The 23,954-nt window shown below is 37.7% G+C and overlaps 1 protein-coding gene across 4 annotated transcripts in view; it reads right to left on the bottom strand.

Annotated features, from left to right (window-relative positions):
- Positions 1–15,266: 15,266 nt before the first annotated feature.
- The window catches only part of LOC131435206 (proton-associated sugar transporter A-like), a 58,556-nt gene continuing 49,868 nt past the window's right edge, over positions 15,267–23,954 (bottom strand). For all 4 annotated transcript variants that reach the window (XM_058602862.1, XM_058602861.1, XM_058602860.1 and 1 more), the window contains exons 5-6: positions 15,771–16,687; positions 15,267–15,709 (exon numbers count right to left, since the gene is read on the bottom strand). In XM_058602862.1, coding sequence (XP_058458845.1) covers positions 15,479–15,709; positions 15,771–16,687 — 1,148 coding nt within the window. In that variant the 3' untranslated portion in view covers positions 15,267–15,478. The remainder of the gene's footprint in view (positions 15,710–15,770; positions 16,688–23,954) is intronic.

Raw genomic sequence — 23,954 nt, 5'->3', positions numbered from 1 at the left:
TGTACAACCGATTCACCTAGAGTTTTTGTAGTTTTTACGTTATTTTCCTTCAATTCTGGCTCTGTTTTATTAGTTTTGGAATGTATGCAAAGTTTCATTCTCTTAGTTGTTCCAAACGTGAAAAAGACGGAAATTACAATCTGCCTCTTGTAGTAAAAGAGCAGACAATCAAACAGCATTCATAGAGTCTGACGATAGCCAGACTACGATTGGCGCAATGAAGATGACAACAGACTATTTTGAACATTTTCTCCTATACAGTAGAGATGGTCGGGTATCGGGTATTTTACCCGAAACCCGACCCGTACCCGTACCCGACGGGTTTTTGGTCGGGTACGGGTAAAAATTTTTATTTTCAATCGGGTACGGGTCGGGTACGGGTAAAAAATTGACTGCTCACTAGGGTACGGGTCGGGTACGGGTAAATTTTTTTTCTGATCGATTACCCGACCATTTGTACTTCACATAAATATGTTTACACGTTGACGAGAATTTTTTATTGCAAAACAGTTCTTCCGAAAAATAAACAATTTGATTCAAGGGGTTTTGACATTTCCAGAAAAAAACATTTCTTTTCTTCATTTAAAAAAAAGCGATCAAAGAAGTTCAATTGCTGTAAAAACCACCAGCTACCGTTAAGATCGTGGGTGTGGGTTTGTGAGGCTTATAAAACGGGCATAGTTGACAAATTAATTTAAATCAAAATCATAATTCATTTTGCTTTGTATTAAAAAATTGTAACCAAAAAAATTTCCTGCGAATGTTCAAACTACTTACACTTGAAGGACTCACCGTTCACCATTTTCAAAATTGATTTTTTCACACCGGGAATACACGTACATTGTTTGATGTTTGGTCAATACACGTAAACGAACTGATGATACTCTATTCATTTTAGGGGATGCTCGCATAACATTCATTTTCGTCACGTATAATATTCAATTAGACATTTGGAACCATTTTACGTGATTTTTCAAGTGATTTGAATGTGAATTTTATTTGTGTGTCAAGATAATGAGCACGCTTACTTGTGGCTCTAAAGAATCGAATCAAAAGTCACACTGTTTCGTAAAAACCATACCTACCCAAAATTGAATACAACGGTTATTACGACATATTGGGTAAATATGCTTCTCGAAAAATTTGAGTAGATATTACTCCCTTTGTTGACATTTGTAAATGAGTATAAAGTACCAAAGACATTGAAAATCTACAGGGTCCGCCATCTAACATTTATTTTTGAACTAGCGGTTATTTCGACATTAGTAACCTCAATGTCACTTCTGATTTGACAGAAACCTAGTTGTATCCTTCCGCTGAACGAAAATGGTTGTGTATACGCTTGAGAAACGCGTGAAAATAGTGCAGTTTTACTTTAAAAATCATGGTAATGTTGCGGAATGTGTGCAAAAAAAATCATCTTCTCGGATGAGGCACATTTTCATCTCGGCGGGTCTGTTAATAAGCAAAATTGTCGCATCTGGGGGACGGAAAACCCGCACGTTATCGTGGAGAAGCCGATGCATCCTCAGAGAGTGACGGTTTGGTGCATCATTGGCTCATTTATCTTCGTAAATGAGGCAGAAGCCGTCGCCACGGTCAATGGCGAGAGCTACCGCACCATGATTAGCGATTGGTTCTTCCTGTTACTTGAAGAGGAAGACTTGGACACCATTTGGTTCCAACAAGACGGCGCTCCGAGCCACACAGCCAACGCTACGATCGATCTTCTGCGCACAGTCCTCCAGATCAAATTATCAGTCGAAATTCGAATGTCGTTTGGCCGCCTCGGAGCTGTGATTTGACGCTATTAGACTATTATCTTTGGGGAGCTGTCAAAGATAAGTGTTATGTGGACAAGCCAGAGACAATTCAAGCCTTGAAGGACAACATTCGTGCAGCCATAACTGAAATAAAGCTGCATACAATCGAAAATGTACTAAAAAACTGGACCGACCGTATGGCGTACTGCAAGGCCAGCCGAGGCAGCCATTTGAATGAAATTATATTCCACAATTAAGCGGAAGGATTGTACTTTAATATTAAAAAAATAAATTTTGAAATCGGATGAACCGTTTGTGTTTCATTGCATGTTTAAAAAAAAAGTTACATGGCGGACCCTGCATTCATGCTTCACAGTGTATTTATATTTTTAAATGTAAACAAGCATTTTAATGAATTTTACTTACCAACTAGAGTCTGATACGGCTCGATATCTAAAACACTTTAATTTTTCCATACTGAATTTTGGTAAAATTTTTACTACTCATTCGGGTCGGGTACGGGTACAGGTAATTTTTATTCGGGTACGGGTCGGGTACGGGTAAAATTTTTTATTTTTTTTCGGGTACGGGTCGGGTACGGGTAATTTTTTTAATTATTGATCGGGTACGGGTCGGGTACGGGTATTTTTTTTAATTTTTGATCGGGTACGGGTCGGGTACGGGTAAATTTTTTTGCTGATCACTCGGGTACGGGTCGGGTTCGGGTATAAGAATTTCTATACCCGACCATCTCTACTATACAGTGCTTGAGTGGAAACAGAGGCTGGGGTGGCGGAAGCCCTATTGGGATTATACTGAGCTCCACATCGGGAAAAAGTTTGGGTGTGAAATTCCTCACCTGCAATCTCGTTTTTTGCCTTTCTCATATAGAAAGGTTATGCAAACACTGAAAACTGACTTTTGAACCAAGGCCCGAAGGGCCGAGTGTCATATACCATTCGACTCAGTTCGTCGAGTACGCAAAATGTGTGTGTGTGTCTATTTGTGTATGTAACGTGCACTAACTTTTCTCGGAGTTGGCTGAACCGATTTTCACAAGCTTAGATTCAGATGGATTGCGGTCCCATACACAATTCCTGAATATTATTAGGATTCGACTTCCGGCTCCGGAATTATGAGATAAAATGTGCAAAAATTGTAAAAATAAATGCACCTACTTTTTTTTTAAGATGGCTGAACCGATTTTCACAAACTTTGTTTCAAATGAAAGCTCTTTAGGTTCCATACTAAATTCCTGAAGTTCATTAGGACTTGCCTTCTAGTTCCGGAGTTATGGGGTAAAATGTGCAAAAATTGTGAAAATTAGTGCTCCAACTTTCTTCGGAGATGGCTAAACCGATTTTACCAATCTTAGATTCAAATGAAAGCCCATTGGAGTAAGCAAAAAACGTAAAAAAATTTCTAAATTGACCTCAAATCTTCTTCAATTGATAGTTTTTGTCAGTAGACGGCCAAACAAACCAATTTCGGTTATTCTCTTAAGAATCGAAGAAAATTAATTTGAAGAATACTACAGTATTATATATGATTGAATGATAGATATGAGAAAGGTATCATTACACCACTAGGTGGATTAAAACAGGTTTTTTTGTACTTCCCTTCGAAATAAAACAACTGCCTCCAGTTAACTCACCTCCCACACTTCTTCGCTCCACACCTAGGTGCAATCTGTTCCACCGTCCCTGCTGGTTTCACTAGGAGATTGGTAGTATCTATCATCTTTTTCCGGGCAGTACCAGCATAGATATTGTGCGGAAGCCGGCGTGGAAAAAACTTGTCCTAGAATCCCATGTCGTAAAAGTCGTTTCGTTTTTCCTTCAGTTTTCACGATTTTTAACGTTTCACATCTTGTTGCTTTAATTTAATAATTTATTTTATCATTCAACAAAAACAGTTTTTCTCAAAAAAGGTTTTTTCTTAATTTTTCGACAAAATTATTTTCTAGCTACTGAGAAAATGATTATTAGGTAGTTTTTCTTCTTCTGTGTAGTGCTTATCTCTCAAGATTATAAATAGAATGATATAAATCAATTAACGCGAAGATCTATTGATATTACGATGCCTAATATCATGAAAATAAATTAATCGTTTTTTCTCGGTAGCCATCTTAAGGCTTATTCGAGACAAAATCCGGACAGATTAAATTTGGAATGAAACAAATTTTCTTGTAAATAACTTATCGAAATTCCAGGATGTTTTATCATTGTTTTAGATTTGTTTCTTACGTTAGATATGTTCAAAAAAACTTTTGAACATATCAAAATCGGCTCTGCAACTTATCACTGTTAAGTTTCACAATACTGTCGAAAAATCATTGTAGAACATTTTTGAGTACATCTAAAACGATTGTGCAGCAAATTACCAACTTTCTCATGTTTCACTAGCAGTTATAGAAGTTCTGCCAAGATATTCACATCGTCATGGAACTGGAAGGAACTATAATAGTTGTGCAACTTATCAAAAATGGTACCAATAACTAATAACAACCTTTCTAGATCTCAGTAGAGCATTTGATAATGTAAATGTTGAACTATTACTAAAAAAACTAGACAATGCAAGGCTGTCCTCTCTCTCCCATAATTTCCAACATATTATCACCTCTATCAATTAAAAAAGCCAACTAACTCCATCAACAACAGTACTAATTACAAGAACAAACTAATAAACCAGGCTTTACCATAATGAACGCGGAAATAGTCGCTATCATAACAGCATTAGAGTACGCAATAATTCAGAAAACAAATAAATTGGTTATATTCACAGACTCCAAAAGTGCATGTCAATCTCTAAAAAATCAAGACAATAGACATAACTATCTCATCACAGAATTCAAAAATTTAACATTAGATTACAACATTGAAAAAATAATTGTTCAGTTTATCCCGAGTCACATAGACCTGATAGAAAATGATAGAGCTGATCATGCAGCAAAATTAGGCACTACTAGAAACACTATAGAAAACGACAATCTCACATTAACAGACCTCCAATCAGCAGTTAAAACAGAACTTTGGCCAATATGGCTAAATAAATACAGTAATATATCTGAGGAAAAAAGACGATTCCCTTTCGAACATTCCAAATTAGTATCACCAAAGCCTTGGTTCAAACAATCATGGCTTAAACAATACCATCTCACCAAACAATAGTCTTATCTAGAATTAGAACAGGTCATACAACAACCAAAGAGAAACTTGCGCAATGGAATTACTTACCAAACGACCGCTGCCAATACTGCAATGTTACTGAGGACCTGAATCACATTCTGTACAACTGCAGTCAGTTCGATATAATTAGAGTTTGCTTCCCAGTATTACATAATAAAACAACACTTAGTGATTTTTTTCTCAAAAAAAACGAATGAACAACTGCAAATAGTCGGATATCTAAGAGCAATAAAAAAACATGTTTGAGTTGTCAATAAAACTATAAAAAGAAAAACAAAAGAAAATCGAACTCAATGACTGCTCGATTACAGCCGCTATAAAAAAAATACACACCATAAATCATCATCACAATATAGCATCAAATCAGATTCTATTAGCTAAAAAACTGTCCCAGAAAGTATGGACGCAACCACCCCAGGACGCAGCTGAAGGAATACCTTTAATCACACCAGTAGAGAAGGCAAATGCGCTAGGCCAGCAGTTTGTGTGTTCTCACAATTTAGGACTCAACATTGTTAGTCCACATGAAAGAGCCGTTGCAGATAGAGTAGCTGAGGTTGACCAATCAGACAGCTTAGTTCCTGAGGAAAGTAGAGTCACTGCGAATGAGCTGATGGCTATTGTGAAAAAATCCAAAAATATGAAGGCCCCCGGTTTCGACAACACATTCAACATTGAGCTGAAACATTTGAGTATTCGCTCATTTGTCTTCTTAGCTAAAATTTTTAACAGGTGCTGGGAGCTTGGTTACTTCCCTTCAAAGTGGAAGTTAGCTAAAGTTATCCCAGTTTTGAAACCGGGGAAAGATCCTTCCCTTTCCAAGAGCTATCGGCCCATCAGCTTACTCGCTGCCCTATCCAAGCTGTTTGAAAAGTCAATACAAAGGCGAATTCTTGCTTTCGCAGATGAACAGGATATATTTCTGGAAGAACAGTTTGGGTTCCGGAAAGGAAGATCCACCATCCACCAACTCACAAGGGTTAACAACGTCATCCAGCAAAACAAATCAGTGTCCAAAACGACTGCCATGGCAATATTGGGTATTGAAAAGGCATTCGATAATGTGTGGCACGATGGCCTGGTGTTTAAACTGCATCGGTATAATTTTCCCATGTATCTTATTAAAATTATCAAAAATTATCTTGCAGATAGAGCTTTCCAGGTTTCTCTGATTATTCACTTTCAGAAAGATTTACTATTCCTGCTGGTGTACCCCAAGGAAGTATCCTATGTCCCATTCTATACAACATTTTCACATCAGACATCCCACCTCTTCCAGGTGGTGGTGTTCTGTCACAATTTGCTGATGATACTGCCATTCTTTACAAAGGTCGTGTCATTAATGCTCTGAAGAATAAACTACAGACAGGTCTGGACGCTTTAACGGAATATTTTACAAGCTGGAAAATTGTGATCAATGCAGCAAAAACTCAGGTCATCTTGTTTCCACATTCAAGATCTCCAAAACTTGTTCCATCAGACGAATGCCGAATACGATTCGGTGATGAGGTCATTCAATGGTCCGATGAAGTTATCTATCTAGGACTCACCTTTGACAGACATCTGATATTCAGGTCACATGTTGACAAAATCGTTCAAAAATGCAGCATACTCATCAGGTCTCTGTATCCGCTGATTTGTAGAACATCTGAACTGTGCCTGAATAATCAGATGGCTGTCTATAAACAAATCATCTACCCCGCAATTGAAAACGCAGTCCCTGTTTGGCGGGGCTGTGCACGAACACACAAACTTAGGCTTCAGCGCATTCAAAGTAAGATCTTAAAGATGATTCTAAATCTACCCCCTTGGACAAGGACTAGTGAAGTACATGAGATGGCCTCACTGGATATACTAGAACAAAAATTCGAACAATACTGCACGAAATTTGAAAAGAGGTGCTCAATCTCTGAAATACAAATAATTCAAAATTTGTACGTATTAGGTTAGGGATAGTTATAAGTAGGTAGATATTTTATTAATAATTAAAATAAATATTATGATTAAACATTAGTATGTAAAACAAAAGTAACTAAAACACCTATTATTAATAACGAATCGTATGAACAACAAAGATGAAAGGCCAAAGGGTCAAAACACTTGTACTGTAAAATGTTGATGTAATACACAAAAATAAGATTAATAAACAGATATTTATGCAAAAAAAAACGTAGTCCGAAACAAGAAGCATCGATCAGGCCGAGGGTTCGAAAGCTGTACAATACGATTCTTGCTGGAAATTTGAACTGCATAGTCATGGGCGACGAAACCTACGTGAAACTCGATTACAAATCCTTGCCAGGACAAAAACGACTTCTACCCATGATTCGAAGCCACAAGGATCCTGTTGTCTTCTGGCCAGATCTTGCTTCTTGCCACTACTCGAAATCAACGGTAGAATGGTATACTACCAAAAATGTCACTTTCGTCTCAAAAGACATGAATCCACCAAATTGCCCACAACTTCGACCAATTAAGGAATTTTGGGCATTAACGAAGGCACATCTTAGGAAACATGTCTCGGCAGCAGAAACCATTCAACAGTTCGAAAAAAATTGGGAAAAGGTGTCAAAACTTGTCGCCAAGAAGTCTGTACAGAATTTAATGAGGAACGTTCCCAAGAAGGTGCGCCAGCTAGTCTACAATGGCTAAGTAGAAAATTTCCATCCATGGAAATGACCATCAATGTCAACTTCCCTCTCTGAGCAGCCTAGATAGCCGTGTAGTGTCGGTAGCGGTTTCCCAACTGGCTAAGAATAACGCTACGGTCCACCTGTACCGGTAGTATAAGTCCACTAAACAGGTAAGCCGTGTGGCATCCGGCGGAATTATTTTCTACCAAGAATTGATCCACTGGTTTCCTGTTCCATGTCGTAAAAGGCCACAAAAATAGGATCTCCTAAGTCAAGGTGTATTTCCGTGCCGATGACTGAATGGCTGCAGGAGGTTAAACAATGCAGTCGTGAACGGAATATCTTGGGGTTTTCCCTTACTGTGTTAAGCGAAGCTCTGGCACAGTGGACGACTTCTTTCTTCGCAGCTCGTGGGATTTAAATGATTAAAACATTTAAAAAAATCCTTACATGGTTCGCTATAGGCGATTACAAGCCAATATATTTGGTTTCTTCTAGTTGTTGTACGATAAGTGCTGGAGATGGGGTGTTCATTACTCTGATTGATAATGGTTAGAGTGGCACAAATCAATCTCCAGCATAAACGTACAGCAACTATGAATCTATCCAGACTTCTGCAAGAAGGTAAAGCTTCTATAGCTTTGGTTCAAGAACCATATTTCCAAAAGGGAAACTTCTACGTTGGAAAATTGTTAAACCCAGTCTTTGTTGCCTTCAACAAGACCGGAATGACAAATCCACGTGAAATGCCTCGAGCATGCATACTTGCAAATAGTGCTCTCGATGTTTCTCTCATATCGGAGCTCACAACTCGGGATATTTGTGCTGTCACAGTTGATATGTCTATTGATGGCATAGACAGAAAATATGTCTATTGTTCGGCATATTTGCCGCATAACCAACCTTCGCCAAGCGATGACTTCAAAAAGGTTGTATCATACTGCTGCAAAAGTGATTTACCGCTTGTAATCGGCAGTGACATAAATGCTCACCATATCATTTGGGGCAGCACAGATATAAATTCGAGAGGCTCTGATATGATGGAATTTGTGAGCAGTACAAACCTGCACATAGTCAATGCAGGAAACCGTCCAACTTTTGCGAGATCTGGAAGAGAGGAGGTTTTGGACGTAACTCTCTGCTCTGATAGGATTGCGCATGAGTTGGTGAATTGGCTCGTCTCCAATGAGCTTGAACCTTCGTTGTCTGATCATAAGTACATCTTCTTTGATCATTCAAACGTTAAATTTGATATTATCACATATCGTAATCCCAAATCTACAAACTGGGACCTCTATGAAGAGGGCTTGGCGACTAGATTTTACGGGTACCAACCAACAATTGAAACCCCAATTGATTTGGAAAATGTTGTCGACGAGACAAATTCACTCATAGTTGCAGCTTATGAAGAGGCTTGTCCACTTCGGATTGTGCGAGCTACTAGAGGAACTCCTTGGTGGAATGCTGAACTTGCTAGACTAAGGAAACTATGCAGAAGAGCTTGGAACCACCGACGCAGAGATGGGTCGGGGGCATTCGTGTCGGCTCGAAGGGCTTACAAAAATGCTCTTCGATCGTCTGAGCGAAGTGGTTGGAAAAGCCTCTGCACAAATGTCTCTAGTCTCAACGAGGCTAGCAGATTAAATAAGTTACTTTCGAAGTCTAAGGACTTTAATGTCAGTTTCTTAAGAACTTCAGATGGTGAACACTTGTCTGATGAAGGTGATGTACTTCACTATCTTTTTAACACTCACTTTCCAGGATGTATGGATCCATCACCAACAGCTCTTCCCGAGACTTTTTCAGGTAGTTACGATTCTTGGGCCCTTGCTCGAAGCGTTGTGACGATTGAATCGGTCAAATGGGCAGTTGAGAGTTTTGCTCCGTACAAGTCTCCTGGAAAGGATGGAGTTTTCCCAGTGTTACTGCAGAAAGGGTATGAACATTTCAAACATGTTTTGAAGAAAATACTTACTTTTAGTCTTGTGACTGGATATATTCCAAGAGCCTGGCAGGAAATAATTGTCAAATTTATTCCCAAAGGCGGTCGCGACACTTATGAGGAAGCGAAGAGTTTCAGGCCTATCAGTCTTAGCTCATTTCTTCTTAAAACAGTGGAACGCATAGTAGATCACTACATCAGGAATGTTAGTTTGGGCGTGCATCCGCTACATGGAATGCAACATGCTTACCAGCGTGGAAAGTCCACTACAACCCTGTTACATGATGTTGTGTACAACATTGAAAAAGCTTTCTCACAAAAGCAATCTTGCTTGGGAGTTTTCCTAGATATTGAAGGTGCCTTTGATAACGTGTCTTTCAATTCAATTCTGGAAGCAGCCCGTGGTCATGGCATACCTTCAAGTATCACAAATTGGATACACGCAATGCTTAGCAATCGACTTCTTTGTTCATCGCTTCGGCAAGCAGAGATTAAAAAGCTGAGTGTCTGTGGGTGTCCTCAAGGTGGTGTACTATCCCCACTTTTATGGAACCTAGTCGCTGATGGTTTGTTAAGGAAACTTAATAACCTTGGATTTCCGACTTATGGTTTTGCCGACGATTATCATATATTGATGACCGGTATAAGCATTAACACTCCCTTTGATTTAATGCAACAAGCCCTGCGATCTGTTGAACAATGGTGTTGTCAGGTTGGATTATCTGTAAATCCGGGCAAAACATCAATGGTGCTTTTCACTCATCGTAGGATAATCACAGGAGCTCGTCCGTTACAGTTCTTCGGTTCAGAGGCTACTGTAGTCGATCAAGTTAAATACGTCGGGGTTATTCTTGACTCAAAACTGAATTGGTCTGCTCACATTGATTTCAGGATTAAAAGAGCTTGCATGGCTTTCGGCCAATGCAGACGAGCTTTTGGAAAATCATGGGGACTCAAACCCAGATATATTCATTGGATCTACACAACTATTGTTAGACCAATTTTAGCATATGGATGTCTTGTATGGTGGCAGAAAGGAGAAGTCGCGACAGTTCAGTCAAAGCTAAATCATCTCCAAAGGATGGTCCTAATGGCGATGACAGGAGCATTCACGACAACTCCTACTGCTGCTCTAGAGGCGCTACTGTGCATTAAACCACTACATGTGTTCCTAAAACAAGAAGCATTATCTTGTGCATACCGTCTTAAGGTTACAGGGCTTTGGAACAGTAACCCATTAGATTATGCAACCAGCCACACTCGCTTGTGGTCTCAAATGGTTACGTGGGATGAGTATTTACTCGCTCCTAGTGACCTAACTCTCACATGTAGTTTTCCTTTCAAAACATTCAATGTGAGCTATCCTCTTCGTGAGGAATGGTTGTCTGGTTGTCTGGAACGACAACTTGATGAACACATAGTTTGTTATACGGACGGTTCTCTGTTGAATGGTCGTGCTGGTGCTGGTGTCTACTGTCGTGAAATGAGGTTGGAACAGTCTCATTCACTTGGTAGATACTGTACTGTGTTCCAAGCAGAAATTTACGCGATTCTGTGTGGAGTACAATCGGCACTTCAGCAGAGGATCTGTGGTAAACGAATTTATTTTTGTTCCGACAGTCAGGCAGCCTTAAAAGCACTCAGTTCGAATGACTCGCGGTGGAATCTAGCGATCGCATGTCGAACTCAAATTGAAGACCTCAGCATTTCAAATGCTGTTTACTTCTTATGGGTACCCGGCCATTCTGGTATTACTGGAAATGAATGGGCTGATGAGTTGGCTAGAGCTGGTGCAACGAATGATTTCGTTGGTCCTGAACCAGCTTTACCACTTTCAACTAGTTGGATAAAGCACAAGATTCGTTGTTGGGCTGCATCCAAACATGCCAGCTACTGGCGCAGCTTGCAAACTTGCGCTCAGACAAAAGCATTTCTACCAGATTTAAATCTGAAAATGTCAAAGTGTCTACTGCATTTCTCCAAGCATCATTGCAGTATTCTGGTCAGAGCTCTGACTGGACATTGCAAACTCAATTATCACATGGCTACTATTCAACGTGCTGAGTATTATTCGTGTGATTTGTGTGAATGCGATTATGGTACTTCATATCATCTGATATGTAACTGTCCCGCATTGACGCAGCTACGTATCCGGGTTTTTGGTTCTCCATACATGGTTGAGTCTGTGTATGCGGAGCTAAAATTGAAGGATATTCTCTCGTTTCTCACCCAATGTGGTAAGGAGCTATAGTCGGAAGGGTTCATCGTTCTTCCTGGAGTGAATGAATCCCTTCTGTGTTCACCTTAAATAGGGTTTAGCAGATTGTTTGGCATCCTTTAGGGGTTACCGAATTTACTTCTGCTCGTACATACTGCGAATCGTTCTGCATTCTTCCGAGAGTGCAGAATGGTGTCGCTTTTGTAAGATCTCTAAATCCTCTCGGGGGTTGGAGGTTTTATTAACAGCAGACTGTTCGGGACCTCGTAGAGGTTCAGAATTTACTTCTGCTTCCACTAAATGTGATCCCCAGCAGATTGTTCGGCATCCCTTAGGGGTGCAGAATTTACTTCTGCTTTTATGTGTTTTTGTGTCGTCAATTTTTCCCATCCTCCTAGTCCAACCCTTACCATTTCCTTTCAATCCTTCCCTCTTATATATCGGGAAAATGATGCTAAAAACAAATTGATGGCAAGGCACAAATCTCCAAATATCAAGGGGAACGTGCCATTTGAGCCAATTTGTTCTGATTCCTGATTCCTGATAGGAAACATGTCTCGGCAGCAGAAACCATTCAACAGTTCGAAAAAAATTGGGAAAAGGTGTCAAAACTTGTCGCCAAGAAGTCTGTACAGAATTTAATGAGGAACGTTCCCAAGAAGGTGCGCCAGCTAGTCTACAATGGCTAAGTAGAAAATGTTGAGAATAATATTCTGTTGATGTAGTCTAATATCATCAGTATATCGAAAAAATTTTAATATCTAACACTTGTGAATTATTTAGAGCGAAATCAAAGTGCGTCCATACTTTCTTCGACAGTCTTTAGCAACACAACTAAAAATAACACAAGACCTGGTTTTATGGACCGACAGGTCTGAGCCAAACAGAGAGTAAAGAAAAAAATGGTAATTTCAGCGTTCGTTAGTGCAGTTTAAAGTGTTTACTCATGACTGTGATAAAGCAGCAGATAAAGTATATTTTTATAAAAAGTATCATTAAGCGTCATTAACCCTAGAACGCTCTTAGGGGTAGAGTTATACCCTAAAAAAGGCCATTTTGACGTAATACAGAGACTTGTTGTACCAACAATTAAATATTTGAAAAAATATACTCAATACTCAGATATTATTATAGGATCTGCTTTGCAAAAGGTTCTGTAAGAAGACCGTACCGCCTGTTTGTAAATACTTTGCAATATATTAATTTAATTCTGGGTTACAAGTGCACCCCAGACAAGCGTTTACGTATAGAAAAAGTCACGAGAGTATTTTAGGATTAATAAATGCTTTGCTGATAGAACTAAAATATAATTAACGTTAGTTGCTCACGTTCTAGACTAGCTAAATACCGAAATAATATATGATGAGATTCACGTCACTCAAAGGACATTTTGAAGGCATCGGAAAAAATTCATTGCGGTTTTTTCATCTTTTTCAATAGCAAGTGTATTTACTGATGAAACTAATTTTCCGGTTAATTTTTTTTCTCAAACAACGTACATTAAGTCAAGGTGAAAATAAGCCTTATAAAATAAGATTAGAGCTCTGCTAAAGATCCGGGTTCCGAATTTCTAAGTGATAACGATAGTGAATGCCGCCTAATAGCTCCCCATAAAAATTAGATCGATGTCTGCGACATTGCCAATATTACTCATCGAAACGGAACTGTACTGTTTATATAAACAACCAAAACTGCTCAAACCATCAAGGTAGTCAAATCCGGTTGAAACTGATTAGCACTTGTTACTTGAAGAGCTAGGGTCGACAGGTACATGACGTTTATTAAATAGTTTTCAAATATCGTTGTCGTAAACCCATTTCATCTTTTCAATGCAACTTCAAGGCGACATTTTTAATTGAACAAGAACCATGAATATTAAAACTCATAACATTACATCTTTCAATATAAAATATATACTTGCAACTAAAATTATTAACTGATGATTGATGATATTTATCACCTTAATTAAAACATGAATAGTTGTTTTGATCCATGTTGAAGGCATACTTCCGGAATAGAATTTTCGTCTCCATCGATTACACAATATGGCAGTGTCTCATTTTAATTGCCCTTCAATACAGTAAATATACCTTCAAACATGCGTCAATGTTTCACCAGACGAAAGCAATAAAGTGATTGCGTCTTTTATGCACCACATACCGAATAGCACGAAGCCGCTATCTTTTTATGACAGTACAGCGAAAACGCTGTGCAGAATTTCGCTGGTAATTCCAGTCAATTGGCCCAAAAATAGCCTTCAACACTAAGTGTCAAATCAATTGAAATCAGACACGTAGATGACGTGTGACATTCCGATACTGCGCTCATTCAAACTTTTATCTAATTTCTCTGATTAAAAGATAGTGAATACAAAACAAGATTACCTTGAGATAGTTATGTAACTATCTTAAAAAAAAGGCTTGTCACAGGGAAAGCGAGCATTTTGCTTTCTATTTTTAGTTTTTTATGTTTTCAAAAGATGGCTCTGGCAGTTATGAATATTGAACAGTAACCGCTGATGTCGATAGTTTCAAGAGGTTTGACATCTGTCATTTATATTCAGTTCATATTGCCTCGAATTTTGTCGTGAATACGACTTACTTTACTATGGGGCGCTTTTTCAAAATTTACCCCTTGAGAGAGTGATAAGTTTTTGATCGTGAATGTCTCTCGTTGCATCTAACGTATCAACATAATTTTTGCTACATGTCATCGGAAATATGATCACAATTTTATGATAAAACTTTCAGTTGTGTGACGTAATCTCAAATAGTTCAAAATTAAACTTTTCTAAAATGTTTGGTATCAACGAGTATCAAAGAGGAAAACACATGACGATTGTTTGTCTTTCTCGTATTTTGAAAGCTTATAGCTCAGTGATCTGTGGAAGGATTTATATAATCTAACTACCAATAGAATCGAAATTTTTCGACTTAAACGTGTATAGCAACATTATTGAAGTATTTCAATAGTATACTATTGAAAATGCGATTGATATTCGGAAGTGTTAAGGAACTAATTGATATTCGGAAGTATTAAGGAACATGTCAGTTGTTTTCGTATTCACGACATTCAGTTATGTCTCTGACATTACCCGCCCGCCATTTAACAAAAGGGTTCGAATACAAAACTGACCAAATTTGCAAGTTATGATTATTGTGAGATCTGAGATGGGACACTGATCATTCGCAGTCTGAGCATGGACGGAGTATTGTTCAATCGGGTTGTCGTCTAAGTTGTGTTTCATTTCAATCAGAGTATCAATGGGGAGGACAATTTCTAGAATTTTTTCCGGCCTTTACTTCACGAAACATTTCCGAGCAACGCCGGGAAAATCAACTAGTTCGCGATGAAGTTCTGCCTATTCTTGTACAGGGTAAATTTTGAAAAGGCGCCCCATAGTAAAGTAAGACGTCAAGATAATTTATGAACAAGTGAAACAAGTGAAAAGTGATCCTAATGTGATATTTTGCTTCACTAATTCTGCCGATTTTTCGGATCTTCATACTATTTGCACATCTATAATAAAGCTGATAGAAATATATTAAATGCATTCCATTTATCAACTAAGCTAGGTGACTCCAAACTTAAACTATTCAACGTATTTGTTTATCACATTAAATTCCAATAAATCTAAAATGTGTGATAAATTATTTTACAACATATAACAATAATAAAATTAAGGTGAATCTTAAGCCCGCTACTGCTGGTGAGATTACGAATTTCCACGATCTTTACAAGTCCATGTAGACTATCTGCGTTGCCGAGATAGCCGCCAAGAAACTGCACGTCCCGGCAGCAAAGATGACGGCTTTCGTTGAACCCAGCCACGATATGAACGTCCCGATTCCCAGTGAAACTATGATCTGGGCCAAGAAAATCATCCCTCCTACGACCGCAATATCAGTCGCCAAACCTCGTTTCCTTTCAGGCTCTGCTGATTTACCGGGTTTGTTGGATTTGAACTAAAATAAAACACGATCATTAGTTTGGGCAAGAAATCGCTAGTTTGCTCACAACTCGAACCTGTTCTTTAGCGTGGTACTGTCCCAATAGAAGAAAAGGCATGGTAAATAGCAGCGCATAAACGATTCCGCCGGTCGCACTGAAGACGAAAACGGTCACTCTGTTTGGGAACACTGCCATCAAAATCATACCAACGGCATCCAGCAGCAATCCACCACAATAAACTATTCTGGCTCGCAAGATCTTGATCAATTTTTCGATTGTAAACGAGTAGCATGAACACGCTAACGAATAGATTGCCAAACCAAAACATCCATATCGAACTCCTTCCAGATACAGCTGGTAGTCTTCTGATGTGGAATGTGCCGCCGGATTTCCTTTGAATACTTCCTCGCCAACGAAGTCAGTGAAGTACAAGCAAAAGCTCAAATGACCCATCCAGCATAACAGATTCGTGAGACAGAGAATCGCAATCGATTTAGGCATTACAAAGACACTCTTTAGGAAATCTTTTAAATTCATTGCTTTCTCCTCGTCCTCCGAGTCAGAATCGATTGGCACCGGTTCCACCGCACCCTTTTCGATCTCAGTCAATGCATTGTTAATCAATTGCGGTGTCGGCTGGTCCTTGTTATCAATCATCTGTAGCTGCATGGTAAACGTCCGGCTGACATCTTTGATGTAGAAAATCTTGTCATTCAGCTTGGCTCGCTCCCGCTTGATGGTTGATTCCGTGAGGGGTTTCAGCAGTTCGTCCTTTTCAATCACCGACAGTGGTATCTCGCGGAAGCTGGTGACGGTAAGCAGCAAGCATACCACAAAGATAACACCCACTAAGGTGAACACGGTTTTGATGCTTCCTCCGAGAAACTCTCCGAAACTGGTCCCATCCCAGTTTATACCACCGAGGGCATATCCGAGGCTACCGCCGATGCCTGCCATGATGGAGAAGGTGCTACAGGCACGGCCATGGTCCTCTGGAGGTTAGAAAAATGAAAAATAATACAAACAAAGAAATATATAAATTATGAAATAAGGATTCTCTGTGAATCTGGTAGAAACTTTAGCTAAAATCTAGGATTATGCGACTTAAAAATATACGATGAACTTAATGAGAATGTCAGAAAAAATGTTATATCTAAGGCAGCTAATTACGACTCAGTGTTAGCAGATCAGTGTCAGGCATGTGGATAAAAAATCTACCCTAGGCGATTAGTGCGGATGCCGAAACCATTCGAGTGTGTCAAAAATGCACCGACGTCTAGGCCGGCACTCGGTACGCAATGTACCGTTGCAGTAATCAGCAATTCACACTGTTGCAAAATGGTACTTCCGAAGGGCAAAATCTTTATACATTGGAGCATTCATAAATTAGGAGATGAGTTTGAACCGAAAAATCGATTTCTTGACGTAAGATTACGAGTTTTTATATATGGGCTCAAATTACAAATTTGGAAAATAAATCTTAAAACCGATGATTAAGTTTTAAGTATCTACAGCTTGGCCAATGACCAAATTGGTTCAAATGGCACGTTTTAGATAATAAGTGGTCGAAGCTTCCATCAATAAAGAACAATGTCTAATTTTCTCAGTTTTCGAGGCCATTATCGTGACAATTTAGTATACATTAGTTCATTTTGTTTTTCATATAGAATAGACGCTACTATCTAAACCTGTACACAACCAAAATTAGTATCGAACCGATTAGGACTTTGCGCGGTTGCGCCAACCGTTCAAACAACCCCAACGAGGTAGCTGATTTAAGATTATTTAGTCATCTTCTAAAAAGATCTACAAACTAAAGAAAATTTTGAAACATTTTCAAAAAAATGCAGGTTTCACACGGTAATTTAGGAAAAAACATTCTTCAATTCAAATTGTTCATGCTAATCACTCTGTAATTCTGGAACCGGAGATCGGATCGTGAAAAATTCATAAATTTTGTTGCATCTTAAGACCTTTCATTTAAATATTAGTTCAAACTAGGTTTGACTCCCAACACCAACCCGGAATTCTAAAAAAAAAGTCTGTAATTTTGTACAGGACAACGAGACCTTTTATTTTTAAATAAGTTCATAAAAATCGGTTCAGCCATTTTCGAGAAACGTGAGTACAATATACATACATACATACACAACTTATACAATTTATAAAGGTTACCAAATCTTAAAATGTCTTAATGAGCGTTACGGAAATGAAACCATGTTTGAATGGATTGTCTGTTGAATTCAACCTTGCGTGAGTGTGTTGATCCTATTGTCTCGAAACAGGACACAATGCAGTACCAAATAATTGATACTGGAACTGACCTTAGAGTTTTTATTGAAGACTATCTGATTGGTTCCCTACATATAATAACCATTTCGCTTGGATTGTTAGTAAATCCAGTGTTAGCACTAACATGACATGAACACATTTGACACCAAACTGAATTGACTAAACGTCATCCAGCTGAATGTAGTCTGTCTATCACATGAAAGTGCGTTTACAGAGTCAATTCATGGATCAAAATAATTGCTTGTTTATAAGATATTTAAGCAGTCCGGTTCAATACTGTGACCGGTCTAGCCCCAGTCTCCTCTATATGACACTAGGTTTAGGTTCTCATAATGAATGTAGAACGTTTTTATATGGAAAAGCTAATAATTCCTGAATTTTATTTAGAACCGCTTTCTGGTTCCGGAGTTACATAGTAATAAGTACAAAGATTTCAAATTTAGAGTGTTTTGTGAAAGACACCATATAAAATAAAACAGAATCTTCAAAACTGCTAAGTTGCAGATCGTGTTAGTTGATGGTCAAACAAACCCTCTTCGACAATACCGGTAACCAGTCTCCGGCTCCGAGATCAACTTTGCTTCAATTTTCATATTACCAGTAATGAGAAAGACATCACTGAAAAACGTCACTAGGTCCGAGGTCAGCAACCTGCGGCTTGCGATCCACATGCGGCTCTTTAGTTCTATACGCAAATATTGTTTTTCTTTTCATAACTAGTGCTCAAAAACCGATCTTAATCGATCAACAAGGATTAGAAACCACTTCTATTTCTCAACCATTTGTACTCGTGTTTCACCGAACCGCATTGTCAATGTCAACATTTTCGGTAAAATCAGTGAAGGTTATTTGTAGAAATATTTGTAGAAATGGAGACTCAATTTTCTGCCCAATAAAGTGCAATATATAATGTTGGGACGTTTTGCTTTGTGCTTGAATGAAATGAATGCATTTCTCAGTGAAAAAAATATGAGCCATTCTGAGTTAGAGACTGGCAAATGATTGCAAATATGTCACCTAATTCGACAAGTTCACAGAATTCGTCGATTTTTTTCGAATTTCCAATGTAGAATTCGTTTGGAAATGAAAATTTCGGTCTAAATATGACATAAATCATATACCAATAATTCGTCAAGTAACGGAGTTTCACAAGAATAATATTTACGAATATTTACACAATTTAACACTTGAAAATGTTTCAGAATGCATGAATTATCGTTTAACCCTCCGTTTGACTGATGGGTCCAGCCGTTTTTCATTTTTACCATCAATTTTACATATTTATAATTTATCTATCGACTTGAGGTTTCAGGATCAATGCAATTTGCAATATAGACATTGTCCTCGAAAAACGGCTGGTTTGAAACATTACCCTCGGTCTGACTAATGGTATCTGGCTGGACCCCATACATTTTGTATAGAAAGACATATGATATAATATATGTTTGTGATTTTTTTAAATGTGTTTGTTGTATTTCTCCATTCTAACCTCCATTTAAGTTCACATCATACATATATAAGTGTTCATTCATAAACGTACAAAGTGAAATTATTCTATTAAACGCTCAAACGCTGATAAATTATTTCCTAAACTTAGTTTTAGAATCCTAAGTTGTGTTTCGCAATTATTTGTCTATTATTCAAATTTAAATCTGTTGATAGTAGAGGTTAAAAAATGCATTCTTTATGTCATCCTGATCGATCGAGTCTCGTAGACAACACTGTAATTTTTAACAACATGTTAGGTGTGATGGCATTGGTGGCCTATTGCATTTGCAAAGAACTCGAGGATACAACAAAAACAATGCAAGATGCACTTTTCTCCATTCTTTGTCTAGAACTCTAGTTTTGCCGAATAATGTCCATATAATCAAACATTTTGTCGTTCGTTCGTCTATTGAAACTTTTTTCGGTAAAAAAAAAATAAACAATCCATTGATTGTTGTGGCTAATAGTACAAGCATCGGTGCCGAAACACTTATGATCAAAAAAGAACCAGAATTTTCGTTTTAAAATTCCCGCGCTTGTCCAATCGGTAAACTTTTATTCTCTCAACTTTGGCAACACTTTTATACACTTTCTGTCAAATTTTGACGCATATCGTACGATTGATTTTTGTTTGGCGTCTATACAAAGAAGTTGAAAAATTTTCGTGTGGCGATTTTTATAATGGATGAATATTTAGAACAAGGCGCGTGCATCAAATTTTGTGTTGCAAATGGATTTAAGCGTTCCGAAACGTTGAAAATGTTAGAAAATGCCTTTGGTGAATCGTGTCTAGGAAAAACACAGGCATACGAGTGGTATAAACGCTTCAAAGGTGGTCGTACAAGCTTGGATCATGATGAGATCCCTGGCCGCCCAACAACATCTGTTACTGAAGAAAACATTGAATCGGCGAAACATATCGTGTTGCAAAATCGTTCTGTACCGATTAGAGAGATTGTTGTGTTATTGGGCATCAGCCGAATACATTTTAACTGATGTTTGGGTTTGAAACGCGTCGCTTCTCGGCTGGTGCCAAAAAAGCTGAATTTCATTCAAAAACAGGGTTGGTTGTGTCGCAGTTTTTGGCCAAAAACTCAACCAATATCATCAACCAAGCACCGTACTCTCCAGATATGGCCCTGTGAGACTTTTTCCTCTTCCACAGACTCAAAATGTCATTGCGGGGAACGCGTTTTGAGACCATAGAGACCATAAAAGAGAATTCGCTGCATGAACTAAAGGCCATACCTTCGGCGTTTTATAAAACTTCTATGGAAAATTGGATCAAGCGTTGGCATGTATGTATTGCCGCAGGTGGAGAGTACTTTGAAGACGATAATAAAGAAATTTATTAAAAATTGAAATTTCGCTTTTTACCTTTTTTTATAAATATAAAAAATAGGTATAGAATTCGCTCCAACTTTAATGTCATTTACCAATCGATTCAGCTCAACGAACTGAGCAAATGTCCGTGTGTAGGTGTGTGTATGTGTGTGTGTCTGTATGTGTGTTGTCAACTAAGAGGTCGAGATCTCAGAGATGGCTGGACCGATTTTGATCAAACTAGTCGTAAATGAAAGGTCTCCCCGTCACCCTGAACGCTATTGAATGGTTTTGAGATCGGATGTTTACTTTTTGAAATCGAAGTTACGAAGTTTTATGTCAGAATTTTCAGTTTTTTGACAATATCTGTCACAATTAACCTTGAAAACAGAATATGTTTTTAGACTTAGATTCCGCACGGTAATACCTATCTAACAAGCCATAGGTTGTTAAAATCTGGAAATGCTGGAAGAACCTAATAGTCATATACCATTCGAATCAGTTCGTCGAGATCAGCAAATGCGTGTGTGACAAAAAATTTCACTCATTTTTTTTCGGAGATGACTCAACCGTTTTCTACAAACTCAGATTCATATGAAAAGTCGTATACTCCCAAACAAGGTTCCTGAATTATGTTTAATTCCGACTTCTGGTTCTGGAATTACAGGATGATATGTGAAACGAAATTAAAACTGTAACTCATTTTTCTCGTAGATGGCTGAACCGATCTAAGATTCAAATGAAATCTAACAATCATCTAGGATTCAAATGAAAAGTTTAAGATTCTATAAAACATATTGTTTTACAGTCAGATCCAACTTCCGGTTTCGGAGATACAGGATGATTAGTATAAAAATGTCTATTTCACATAAATTAATCAGGTTTATCGGGTTAGCAGATTTGGATAACCGATAACCAAATAAACTTATTTCATTTTTGGTTGTATTCAGTTTTCGTTTCGGAAGGCACCCAAAAATTTAAATCGCACTACGATTCCTCAAAGATGTCTACATTGATTTTCAAACATTTTGAAACAAATGTGAAATATATAGATACTCAGGTGAATTTGTCTGACTTCGGCTACACCAAATTTCGAATTCCGGTTCCAGTATCGAATCGTTTCTCAAAGCACAATCGTTTCCTCAAAAAAGCAAAATCGAGCAAAACGACGGACATTAGAATAATGTCATGAAAACTGAAACCCCGAAGAATGTTTATGCAAAAAACACATGCGGATTGATAAGAAAACGTATCATCTCACTGCTAGGTGGATAAGGCACGTTTTTCAATAAAATTCCGGTTCTTTTTTGATCATAAGGTATATGCAAGAGAGATTGCAAGATATGTTTACATGAAGCAGAAAAAAATACCGAAAAACTTGTTTTTAATGCTTCAAATTGTTCATATCCAGTTTGCCAATAGCATTCAAAGGTTCAATACATATGTTTTGTTTGCCTAAATACTACAACGATAAACTCATAGAAATGTTCTGATCATATGTCATGAAAAATATCTTTTTGTATATTCAATAAAATTTAAAAAAAACGCTCAAAAACATTATTGGTTTTATTAGTCCCAATTTTCCGTGTAATATCTTTACTTAATAATATTTCAGAAAATCGTATGCCATGTAAGAAATGTAAGAAACGAAATTATGAGGTTTGTATAGAAATGAACCTGAATACAGTTCAAATTTACACCGAAATTCTTAAAAAATACACGTAAATGAATAGGTCAGACCGAGGGTATAAAAATATCTGTCAGACGGAGGGTTAAATCAACTGTTAAAATGTCACTATTTTTCACCTGGAGCTGTTAGCGGAATATATTCAACAGTTGCACTATTTATATACCATTTAATTTGCACTATTTCACTGTCACGTTATTACACTTTCACAAAGTCACTATACTTTAATGAAGCATAACAAACGTTACAATACAGATACGCGTATTTCGGAATGTTATTTACATCCTTCTTCAGTGTATCGGTTTCATAAGTTTGTTTGAAAGAATGGTGTAATGCTGCTCCTTTTATACGAAATGTCTTATTGTCAACGGGTAAAAACGGGAAGAAACAGGTAGTAACAAACGGGTAGGAAGGTAGTTTGATTGTCAGCGGAGTGCAACAAACTGAAGAAGTGGGATATTTTGCTAAGAGATTAAGTATTACCTAAATCTATTTGTATCTTATGTTTAGGTAATAACTTGAATAGCCAGGAGGGCTTATTTCCTTGGTCACGATTTAATAATGAAATGGAGTTATTTTTGAAGATTTCTAAACTTTCGGCTGTGTCTAATTTCCATGGGTTGGAAATTTGTCTTATGATTTTTATGTCGTTGGTAGTGAGTTCATGATCTTCAGAAAAGGCATGTTCAGCTACTTTTGACTTGAAATGATGTGGTAGTCCTTTCTCTAATTCTTTAGATGCTTTCGCTATTGCAGCGACGTGCTCTTTGAAACGGATGTCTAGAGTTCTCTTTGTTTGTCCAATATATATTTTATCACAATGAGAACACGAGATTTTGTATACCCCAGATTTTTTCAAATTATCCGTAGGATCTTTTGTAGAACCTAGTAAATTTTTCAATTGACAGTTCATGCTGCTGAATACTAAATCCAAACCAAATTTATTTAGTTTTGATTTCAAAGGATGTGCAATGTTTGGATTGAAGTCCACCGATATTCTTTTTAAATTTTCCGATAGGGGAGGCAGAGTTGTAAGTGATTGTTTTTTCAACAATCTTAATTTTTTGTCGAGGATTGTTTGGATTGAACGCTCTGGATATCCATTGACCTTTCCAATTTCGAAAATACAGTTTTTCTTTTTTATTGCAGCATCTCTCTTAAGGGATAAGGTGAATCATATGGTGGAAAGCTGCCATATTGTGTTGGTTGGAATGATTAGAAGTATTTGGTATGACCCGATCTGTGTTGGTTGGATTCCTGTATATCTCGATATTTAAGGTTTTTGCCTCTCTGACAATGAGGATATCTAAGAAAGGTAAACTGTTGTCTTTCTCCTCCTCATAGGTGAATTTAATGTTTTTATGTAAGTTATTAATCATTTGTAAGAAAGTTGATAAATCATTGCGTTTGATGATACAGAATATATCATCAACGTATCTCCACCAGCGATTAGGTAATAATCCCTGGTT

The sequence above is a fragment of the Malaya genurostris genome, chromosome 3, assembly GCF_030247185.1.
Source record: "Malaya genurostris strain Urasoe2022 chromosome 3, Malgen_1.1, whole genome shotgun sequence".
Taxonomy (NCBI): domain Eukaryota; kingdom Metazoa; phylum Arthropoda; class Insecta; order Diptera; family Culicidae; genus Malaya; species Malaya genurostris.
The sequence above is the reverse complement of the archived record's forward strand: the minus strand, read 5'-3'. Positions and strand labels throughout refer to the sequence as shown.